Raw genomic sequence first — 10,982 nt, 5'->3', positions numbered from 1 at the left:
CCCCCGGAAGGAGTCACATGGAGACATTCCCGTAGGTCTTCGCTCCCCTGGGAACAGAGTACAACCCTGGTATGTCGTCTCCTGCTGGTGGGCATCTGGGGGATGGTGGTGGTGGTTCTACGAATGTGTCACCAGCCAGGACGGGGCCGAGGCCCAGGAGGGAGAAGTCTCCCTTTGCTGCGTGCCCCCGCCGGTGCCTATGTAAGTGTTCTCCCCTTTCACTTGCTGGGGAAGTCAGAGTCCCACCCCATGAGACATTTCCCTGCTTACGGGCCTGGAGTTTCTCTTTAGCCGGTTTTCTAAGTGCCCCTCCAGCCTGAGTGCCCTGAGAGGGAATGTTGCTGTGTAAACAAGATGGCCGCTTCCTGACTGGCCCTTCCCCAAATAGAGGCCCTTGTGACAGGAGCCTCTCTGGGGTGGAGAGGAAGCCTGGTAGCCTGCATCCATATAAATGGTGCTGCCCACCTCTCCACTCTGACCTGAAGGCAGAGATCCCCGTGGGCTCTGTTGGATGGGTAAGTTTAGCCCCATCCCGTCTTACCCAGTGCACGGGTTACAGGCCATGAGAGCCAGCCCAGCAATCACAAACACAACTAAGGGTCAGCCTGGGAAGAAGGGGGCCTCCGCATGCACCACGGGGAGGTGTTCCCAGAATCATAACTATGGATGCAGGAAGATGGGCTTGAGAATATCCTTATACTCCGCCATGTTCCTCGGCCAGATCCACTGTCCCTGGAAACTCCCTGCCAGTGAGGGAGAGGACAGCCTGCCAAGGAGAAGGGGACTCCCCAGCAGCAGGGGTGGGTGGTGGGTGGGATGTCCTATCATCGACACTGGTCATCTATTGTTTATCCTCAGGAACATGGCCCCTGAGACCCCGCAAGAGGGTAGCTGAGAGTATAGGAACAGAGGGAGTGAACCCCAAAGCCTGAGAGGGACAGGTCAGGATTGTCTCCAGGGCGCAGGAGTTTTAGCAGAAGTCAGGACAGGTGACACGAGTTCCTGCGGTCACACAGCGAGGTATGACCAGAGATTGCATTAGAAGCCAGGCCCCCTGACAGCCCAGGCCCTCCCCACCAGCCCAGGTGCCACACGGCCTCCAGCCCGAGAGGTGAGGCATGAGACTGCAGAGGAGGCCGGGGGTTTCCAAGGATAGTTGGGGGTCTTTCTCAAAGTCCTGTCTGTACCTGCCCGAGCCCTCGGGCCTGGCCCTGTGCCTGAATCTTGACAAAGCCCAGCAAGGGGGAAACCTTTGCAGATGCTTCAGATGGGCCGGTGGCCCTTTCTTTCCGCAGGAGGAACCACTGCAACAGAAGCCATGTTGCTGTCCTCTTTGGTCCTTACTCTGGCCTTGCTGATGGCTTCCGGCACGGAGTACAAGGTGAAGGAGGTCTGTATCGGAAATCCTGGCATCCCGGGCACTCCTGGATCCCACGGCCTGCCGGGCAGAGATGGGAGAGACGGCATCAAAGGAGACCCTGGGCCTCCAGGTACTGAGTGAGAGGCCCAAGCCTCAGCCGAGGGACAGTGACCTGCCTTCAGGAGGCCCACCCATCCAGGGCTCTGGGCTGGGTCCAACGGTCGGCCGGATGGTGGGCGTGGCGGGCGGTCCCTGGGGGGCCTTAGACTAGAGCAGCCCTGGAGAGTCTACCCTCAGAGTGCCCATGAGGTGACAGGTGAGTCAGCTCGGCTGATAAGGGAGGTCACTTCACATCAGCCCCAGCCCAGCTGTGGGTGGTGGATACGACAGATCAGTGTCCCCTTCTCTTTCCAGGCCCGATGGGCCCGCCTGGAGGAACACCAGCCTACTCCGGGCCTAATGGGCTGACGGGAGCCCCTGGCGTCGCTGGAGAGCGTGGAGTACAGGGGGAGCCTGGCGAGAGAGGCCCTCCAGGTGAGCGGGCCACATCCACACGGGCACCGCGCCCACGTGACCAGCTACATGCGGGATGATGGGGATCAGACAGAACCGTGGAGGTCCCCGAAAGTCATGGCGCTCAACCTAAGTGAGAGAAGATGAGGCCGGGGAGAGGAGCCGGAGATGCCTAAGTAGTGCGCCACAGGGAGGGACTGTGGGTGCCGAGGGTGCTCCACACATCGGGATGGGCAGGGTGTCAGGGGTGGGGTGGGGACAGCATGGGAGGCAGGGAAGGCACTTCCTAGGGCTGAGGCACTGGGGGGCATTGTGAAAGGTGTAGGGAGCTAGGTGGGGTCCAGGCAGATGAGGTGAATGGGAGCCCCCCACACAGAGCGGAACTCCAAAGCTCAGAGAGGTGACCAAGGTCAATCAGGAGGCTGCAGAAAGAGCCAGGTTTGCTTTTGGTGGAGGGTGAGGGAAGGGAGCTTGCGTCCAAACCGGAAAAATCCATAGGAGTGGGCAGACAGAGCCATTAAAGGACAGGCAGGAAAGATGCACAGGGAGGGGTCCAGCAGGTGCAGGGCTGCGTCAAAGGATGCAGCGCGTGTGGACACATACTCCAGGGCCTGAGTGGTGGGGACGGACAAGCAAAGGGCAGAATGCCAGGCTTGCAGCTGGCAGCATGCCTGCTTGGCAGCTAGTGGGGGGGGGGGTGTTTGTTGGCTCGCCCTCATCTTGGGTGGGAATCTCTTGACAGGGCTTCCAGCTTCTCTAGATGAGGAGCTCCAAACCACACTCCGTGACTTGAGACATCAGATCCAGCAGGCCATGGGAGGTAAGGGGGCTCCCCAGGGCCTCTAGCACAGAGGGTCTCCCATAAGTTCCTCTGCTGCCCAGCATCAGGCTCCAGAACCTAGAGCCTTTTTTTAAGTTTATTTATTTATTTTGAGAGAGAGAGGGACAGAGAGAGGATGCATGAGCAAGCAGGGAAGAGGCAGAGAGAGAGAGGGAGAGAGAGAGAATCCCAAGCAGGCTCCATGTTGTCAGTGCAGAGCCCAACTCGGGGCTCGATCCCACGAACTGTGAGATCATGACCTGAGCCAAAATCAAGAGCTGGACGCTTAACAGAATGAACCACCCAGGTGCCCCCAGACCCTAGAGACTTGACAGACAGGTCTTGGGGGAAAAGAATGAAACTTTCCCTTTCCTGATGTCTTTGAATGACTCAGAAAGCCAGAGGTAGACACAGATCAGTTCCCTATGTCAGGGGAGTGCAAGGTCTCTGCCTATGTTGCTTTCTGTCGAGCCCCAGGAAAATGCAGTTGTTAAATGGGTGGAAAATAAGTAGGTGTTAAATGGGTGAACAAATGAATGGGATGATGAGAGCATGGAGGGGAATTTGGGAAGACTAGGGTTGGTAGAGGGAGGAGAGGCAGAGAGGGCGTGAAAGCCGAGAGCCCGAGTGAAGGAAGGGACTTAGATCCAGAGCGGTCTGTGGCCTGACTCGGTTTTTCTGCTCCAGTCCTAAGTTTGCAGGAGTCCATGCTGGTAGTGGGAGAAAAGGTCTTCTCCACCAATGGGCAGTCGGTTAATTTTGATGTCATTAGAGAGTCATGTGCCAGAGCAGGTGGCCGCATTGCTGTCCCCACGAGCCCAGAAGAGAACGAAGCCATCGCCAGCATCGTGAGGAAGCACAACACTTACGCCTACCTGGGCCTGGAGGAGGGCCCCAGCCCTGGAGACTTCTGCTACCTGGATGGGGCCCCCGTGAATTACACCAACTGGTACCCAGGGGAGCCCAGGGGTGGGGGCAAAGAGAAGTGCGTGGAGATGTACACAGACGGGCAGTGGAATAACAAAAACTGCCTGCAGTACCGCCTGGCCATCTGTGAGTTTTGAGCGGGCGCCCAGGCCACAGGATAGATAGGGCCCTGCCTTGCCTTTCGGCCTCCATCCTGAAGATGCACCTGATCTCTGAGATGCTCCTTTTCAACAAAATTGTATTTGTGGCTGTTAGGGCGGGAGGCATGCTTAGCCACTCCACTCCCCCGACAGGCCCTGAATCCCCACCCACATCATGAATCAGTCTGACACTCCCCCTGAGCCTTTCCCGGTAATGCAATCTGGGCCCCACTCCTAACTTTGCCCTTTGGAAGAGACGGAGACTTCCTTCTTCCTCTTCTTGTCCAGTCCCTTCATTTCTAGATGGCAACAGTGAGGCCCCGGGATGGAAGTTCCCTCCAAAATCACACAGAAGGTGGCTGCTTCCTGGCTTCCCCTACTCTTAACTCTGCAGACTACCACCTGCCCAGCCCCATCAAGATTTAGCAGTTCTGGTCAAGCATAATGATACAGACAGGTGGAATTCTGGGGAATTCCAAATGCGGGAGCTAAGGACCCATTTGGGATTATCCGGTCTCTGTCTCCGTGAGGTCAGAGGGCAAGGTGGTGTCCCAGCGTGGTGGAGGCCAACCTAACCCTGACGATTGGCACGGATTATCCACTTGCTTGAGTCTTGGGTTGCCTGCTCAACTCCCTGACCTAAAAGCAGCCAGTTTACATCACTAGGGAAGATCTCATCCCTGACCCCAGACATAATCCAAGCTCCTTCCTGCCGATGGACATATCCCCACACCGTTTTGGGTCTCCGTAAGTTGCTCACACCACCCACGCCACGAGCTATTTATCGAGCATGTAAATAGTGTATGTGCCGAGTCTGGGTACCCAGAAACTTGCCAAGCACTTCTAATACACCTTTTGGAGTATGATTTCATCTTTACCCAACACCATAGGCCCAGCCTTATTTTCCCCATTTTTATACGAGGACACTGAAACTTAGAGAAGTTAAGTGTTTTGAGTTTTATTACTTGGGGCAAGTGGCAGAGGCTGGATTCACACCTATCTACCTGGACCTGAGGTTTATGCTCACAACCACGTCACCTCTTGCCGGACAGAGGCGATTTCCGTGTAATAAATCATGACTGCGTTAACGTGAGTTTTCATTGCTTTGGTTTCAAGAAATAACACGTTTCCGGGTGCTTGGGTGGCTCAGTCATTAAGCATCTTACTTCAGCTCGGGTCATGATCCCACGGTTGGTGACTTAGAGTCCCTCACTGGGTGTGCTCGAGCCCTTAATTGGGTGAACATGAACCCCATTTCAGGTGAGCCCTGCTTCTCTCTCTCTCCTTCCTTCTCTCTCTCTGCCCCTCACTCACCTGTGCCCTCTCTCTCTCTCTCAAAAAAAAAAGAAAGAAAGAAAGAAAGAGAGAGAGAGAGAGAGAGAGAGAAAGAAAGAAAGAAAGAAAAGAAAGAAAGAAAGAAAGAAAAAAAGAAAAAGAAACAACACATTTCTGTATTTTTGTAAATCAAATGAACTCTGGTTCCAAGCCCCCACTTGCCTGAAAAATGGACCGTTGGGGTCTCAGGTAAATGCCTTCTTTGTTGGATGGGAGAGGTGACCTGCTTCCAACTGGTGCAGCTGTATGTTGTACACACATATGGTACGAGCGTATGGTGAGCTACAAAAAACACCTAGAAGAACATATGGGCGTCGTCATTGAGGGCTGGTGTTAAGATAATGCCTGATCTAAGTCCTCATGGTCCCTTGGTGGGTGGTAATATCACGCCTTCCATTTTCCGCTTAGCCACCTGGATGTTTTCCATAGCCCGAAGACGATGGCATTCGGGGCTCTGTCCCAGCCTCTGTGAGCCACCTCAGCCTCAGGTCTACATGAAAAGGGACCGAGTCCCCGTGCTCCAGGGATGTGTGGGAATCAGACTGCATCTCTACTTGCTTGAGGGGGCAGGAGACACGTATGTGCCCCATCTCCAGAAAGGTCCCCCCTTCTCCTACCTTTACATCTTCAAATGCTCTCGCTCACTGCATCTTTTCTTGGGCAAAAGAGAGCTGTGGATCAAACCCCACCAGCCCAGGTGGAAATGAGTCGAAATATTTCTCATCTTTCTTAAATGTTAAGTTTTAATCGGGCCACCCTACCACGTGGGCTTAGGGCCCAGCATACGAATTATTGGGGCTTCCCCAAAATTCAAAAAAGCAAAAAAGGGAAGCATATTGTTGCTATTTTATAGACGAACAATCTAAGCCTCTGGCAATTGATGTCTTTCTTCTCCTTTCTTCTTAGTGTTATTTTTATTTACTTTATGGTTTTATTTGCTATGGTTACTGTATTATTTTTTACCACTTTAAAGTAAGTATCCCTGGTTTATAAGGAAGCTATTGATTTTTTGTTGATCTTATATACAAACATCTTTTTGGATTCTCATTTTGCCCTTAATATTTTTGATATAATTACCTTATATTTTGTAAATTCTATGAATGTTGTTACAGATGACAGAAATTCTGCCCGTTCCTTATAATATTTATATGTCTTAAACATCATTTTAATCTTCTGTATGGGCCAAGAGCCCCCATACATTGTTGAAGATGCTCAATGATAAATATCTTTTGGGGGCACTAAGGGTATACGGAAAACCATTAATAATAGCATGTGTTAACTTAATCTGTTAACATTGAAAGTCATTTATCGCGGTTAAGTCATTTCCCACACCTGGGTACTGGCATCTAGAGCCCACAGATGAAAATAAGAGGTTTTACGTGCCTCACCATTTAAGGTTGGAGAGACATCCCAGGAATGGCACCATGGAACCTGAGAGGGCTCACCATGGGTGGTTTGGTGATTCTCCTCCTTTTGGTCAGTATAAGAAGGACTAAAGAGGGGAAAGGAGGGCGACCCACCTTGGATGCCATACCTACTTCCATAGTGGAAACTATCCCTTCCATAGGCATGGGGAGGGGACTCTCCTAGCCTCCTAATCTTAGCGAGTAGGGATGCCCAAATTGCTTTGCCTTCCCTGGAATGCGAAGGGGGAAATTTTCCTGTTCTACAATCGCTGATGTGCTGACCCGGCTGGGGCACGGGGAGGTGGAGGGGAGAACGGACCCGTGAGCAGGAGTGTTCCAGGGCAATGTGGATTGCCACCACCTGGATAGGGTTTCCCAGGGCCTGTATGAATGTCAGTGTCATGGAAGCAAGCCAGGTTTAAACTCTACTTATGAGCAGGTTGCCCCTGGGAACACGAAGAACAAGAACCTCTGAAGTGAAATATCCACTGACCTGATGTTAAGGGTAGGGAGCACACAGCTGGAGGCTCTCACAGAATCCTTTCTTGAAGACCCAGCTTCTGAGAGGAACTGTCATTGGGAATCAGTCATACAAAGGGATCTAACAAGCAGTCAGGGGCGGGCTAAGAAGCAGCAGTGTCCCCACTGACATGTGGTTCCTCCCGCGAGTGGCTATTGCCCACCTTTGGCACCATCATTCTCTCCACCCCCTACCTGCTCAGGGAAGCAAGAGAGAAGGCCACTGCCCACCCTTCGCTTCAAGAAACCCCAGCCTCAAGCCTGGCCCACACCCTCTGGCCAGCATGGTGATGAATCACAGGTGAAATGGAGATCCCAGTGACAAAACTGGAGGCCGATCATCATTTGGACTGGGTCTTAAATCAGCCCTATAGGGGCACCTAGGTTGCTCAGTTGGTTGAGCATCTGACTCTTGATTTCAGCTCAGGTCATGATCCCCAAGTCGTGGGATCAAGCCCCACATCGGGCTCCACACTGAGTGTGGAGCCTGCTTGGGATTCTCTCTCTCTCTCTCTCTCTCTCTCTCTCTCTCTCTCTCCCCCAAAATAAAATAAAATAAAATAAATAAAGTAAAGTAAAATAAAATAAAATAAAATAAAATAAATCAGCCCTAGAAAGTTTGCATTGCCGGCATCTGGGGGAAAAAAAGTATGAAAAATTGTAAGACCATGTATTAGTTTTGAGAACAGGGTGAGCTTCAAGCTTCCAGATTGTGCACATCTGCATTAAGACTCTCAATCAAACTTGTTATATATTAAATTAGTGAGTTACATGGATTTGTTTTTTGATATTGAACCATCCTTCCATTCCTGGGATACACCTTACTTGGTCAAATTAGTGGCCGATACTCTCATCACACTTACTTGGTGCCAGATTCTACACTTGGGTTAACTCATGTAATCCTCATCGACCCTGCTATGGAGATGCTGTTATTATCCCCAACTTACAAATAAGAATATTGGGGCACACAGAGGTTAAAGTGCTTTGCCAAAGGTCATGCGGCCAGTTCAAGGAGGACTTGGGCCATGAATACAGGAAGTCAGATTCCAGAGACTGTGCTATTAACCAGGGATGCAGGGCTGGACTTTAATAGTTACTTCTGGCTTTCAGGTGGGTTTGTGTGTGCTCCACATCATCTAATTATTCTGATATTAGTGGTAGCGGGGACATATTCTTCCCATGATTGGAAAAGCCAAGAAGAGGCCGGATTCAACCTGCACGTGCATTTAAAGCACCGCTCCTTTGTGTCTGCTCACCCTCACACGGCCGAGCCAAATATCACAGGGGTTGGGATGTAGGGGACTCTACATATCCCAGTGGAGGCTCTGCAAAATACCATGGCCAAGGGCATGGATATAGAATTCTATGACACGGAGAAGTAAAATAGCAGGAACAATGATCCAAACTACCATGGTCAGATTTGCCAAGATTATTTATTGTGTTTTTGCAAAGAATCATTTTTAAAAATTGTATTATTAGCTTCAGAGTGATTTCTTTATTCTACTTCATTCATTTCATTATTTAAATCTTTCTTTCTCCTTCCTTCCTTCCTTGCTTCCTTCCTTCCTTCCTTCTTTCCTTCCTCTTCCTCCCTCTTCCTTCCTCCTTCCTTCCTTCCTTCCTTCCTTCCTTCCTTCCTTCCTTTCCTTCCTTCCTTTCTTTTCTCTTCTCTTCTCTTCTCTTCTCTTCTCTTCTCTTCTCTTCTTTTCTTTCTTTACCATCTTTTTAAAAATATCAATTCATCAGGGCACCTGGGTAGTGCGGATAGTTGAACGTCCGACTCTTGATTTCAGGTCAGGTCATGATCTCATGGTTCTTGGGTTCGAGCCCCACATCAGGCCCTGCGCCGACAATGCAGAGCCTGCTTGGGAATCTCTCTTTCTCTCTCTGTCCTTTCCTTGCTCGCTCTTTCTCTCAAAATAAATAAGTAAAACTTAAAAATAATAAAAAATGAAAAATATCAATTCATCTGTAACACAGAGTCAACCATACTTGGAGGACTAGCTTTGAGGCTTGTTGTACCAGGCAGCTTTCTTTCTGCTTATTTCCTGCTGTGTTGGGTGATTTTCACAAAATGAACTCAAGCTTACCTGATCTCCAACTGAGAAAATCCTGAGGTGCCCAGGATGCACGTCCCTATGGTGCACCAGGTTGTGATGAGCTGAAACTCATCTTGAAACTCAAGATGAAAAATCATGTTTCATCTTGACCTTAATAACAAAATTCAATAATAATCATGGGGGCACCTGGGTGGTTCAGTCAGTTAAGCGTCCGACTCTTGATTTCCGCTCAGGCTGTGAGATTGGAGCCCTTGAGTGGGGCTCTGCTTAGGATTCTCTCTCTACCTCTCTCTCCGCCCCTCCCGACTCATTCTGTTTCCCCCAAAATAAATAAACCTTAAAAAATCATCATCGTCATCATAGCAGAATAATAATAATAGCATACATTAAAACACAGACCTACAAGAGGACAGACGTAAGAATATGCATCTTCAAGGGAAGACCTTCCCCACCGGAGTTAAGGCTTTCTTATTGTCCCTCTGCTCATCCCTCCCTCCTCCAGTCGTGTTCTCTCCCCTACTTCCCAAGCCACCTTTCCTCCAGTCTGGAGCATGTAGGGTTCTGGTTTTATGTAATTCTCTCGGTTTTAAATTCCCACCTTTCTGGGAGGTCTGCCCATTTGCTGCATGGGTTGAAAAGTGTTTGTCCTCTGAGCTCGGGGCCCTTCAAAGTTGTGTCAATGGCACCAGGAAACACAGCCCTGAGAGGGGTCTTCTGTACGATGGGCCCCAGGAATCTGGGAGTCACAGCGCATAGTGACCTTGAGTACACAGAGCTGAAGACCCTTGAGAAGCCAGAACAGCAATCACAAGGCAGAGTCAAGAGGAAGTGGCCCCGCCCCGACTCCTCACCAGGGAAAAAGCAAACCTCTCGAGCTGTTTGGTAAGGCTAAGTGTTTCAAAGAGTGAGTGTAAGTTTGCGGGGAGGGCGGGAATCAAAGGTCAGGTCAGGGACTTGAAAAAGGCCACTTGATCAGGCTCGGGAGATAAGACGCTACTGGAAACCCAGGCACGGAGGAACCGTGGATTGGTCTGGTGCCTGCTCCTGCTCAGGGTCTCTGCTCCTCCCAGGGGACTCTCTCAGGGGACTCTTCCTGTGTGCCCAGCCCTGGGATGCGTCCTGGGATGCGCCCTGGGAGACAAGCCAGGAAGGTATCTGGGAAAGTGGGCACTGACGTGAGCCATGGCTGGAGAGCAGTCGGGCAGGCTGCTTTGAGGAGGTGATGCGGAAGGACTCGTTCACCTGTAATTGTTTATCCAGCACTCTCTCTGCTTCCAGGCACCCTTCTGGGTGGGGCCACAACAGCTGAGAACCACACCCCCGTTCTGGAGAAGTTCTTGTTCTAAAGGACTGCGGTGGTCAAGGAGTATACAATTAAGTAAACAAGACAGTTTTACGGGGAGAGAAATTATAGGCAGAGAATTAAACCAGGAAGACACGATAGAGTGGCCACTTAAAATTAAATGGTAAAGGAAAGCCCTTGCTCCAGAGATAATATTTAATCTGAAATGTGAATGACAACAAACAGTCATGCAGAGGTAGAGGGAAGTGTCCTAGGCTGGAACAGCAGTGCAAGTGCCCGCATTCAACTTTGAACTTGAGTGATTTACAAATACTTCCTCCCCTGTGGCTCCCTCTGTGACATGGGTGCCTCATCCAAAGATGACATTTTTTTTCTTAAATTTTTTTTTAACGTTTATTCAGACTTGAGAGAGAGTGTGAACAGGGGGAAGGGCAGAGAGAGAGGGAGACACAGAATCTGAAGCAGAATCCAGGCTCTGGGCTGTCAGCACAGAGCCCAACGTGGGGCTCGAACTCACAAACCGTGAGATCATGACCTGAGCCGAAGCTGGACCCTTAACCGACTGAGCCACCCAGGCGCCCCCAAAGATGACATTTAAA

General features: G+C 50.6%; 1 protein-coding gene across 2 annotated transcripts; it reads left to right on the top strand.

Moving 5' to 3' along the window:
- Window positions 1–391: 391 nt before the first annotated feature.
- On the top strand, window positions 392–4,848 carry LOC109264486 (pulmonary surfactant-associated protein A-like). 2 transcript variants are annotated; one of them, XM_019444741.2, is made up of 5 exons: window positions 392–515; window positions 1,296–1,490; window positions 1,775–1,894; window positions 2,616–2,693; window positions 3,381–4,848. In XM_019444741.2, the coding sequence occupies exons 1-5, from the start codon at window positions 512–514 to the stop codon at window positions 3,755–3,757; spliced, it is 774 nt and encodes a 257-aa protein (XP_019300286.1). In that variant the 5' UTR covers window positions 392–511; the 3' UTR covers window positions 3,758–4,848. The 2 variants fall into 2 exon arrangements, with proteins under 2 accessions (XP_019300286.1, XP_053765610.1); XM_053909635.1 differs by having other exon boundaries at window positions 423–506; window positions 1,268–1,490.
- The last annotated feature ends 6,134 nt before the right edge of the window (window positions 4,849–10,982 follow it).

Source organism: Panthera pardus, unplaced genomic scaffold (genome assembly GCF_024362965.1).
Source record: "Panthera pardus isolate Hobbes unplaced genomic scaffold, ASM2436296v1 HiC_scaffold_22, whole genome shotgun sequence".
Lineage (NCBI taxonomy): Eukaryota > Metazoa > Chordata > Mammalia > Carnivora > Felidae > Panthera > Panthera pardus.
The sequence above is the reverse complement of the archived record's forward strand: the minus strand, read 5'-3'. Positions and strand labels throughout refer to the sequence as shown.

Excerpts from the sequence above, each read along its gene's own strand:
- LOC109264486 (XM_053909635.1), top strand. The coding sequence starts at position 1,268 with ATGGGCCGGTGGCCCTTTCTTTCCGCAGGAGGAACCACTGCAACAGAA. Across the intron at positions 1,895-2,615 it reads TGGCGAGAGAGGCCCTCCAG|GGCTTCCAGCTTCTCTAGAT; the intron begins GTGAGCGGGCCA and ends ATCTCTTGACAG. Across the intron at positions 2,694-3,380 it reads GATCCAGCAGGCCATGGGAG|TCCTAAGTTTGCAGGAGTCC; the intron begins GTAAGGGGGCTC and ends TTTCTGCTCCAG.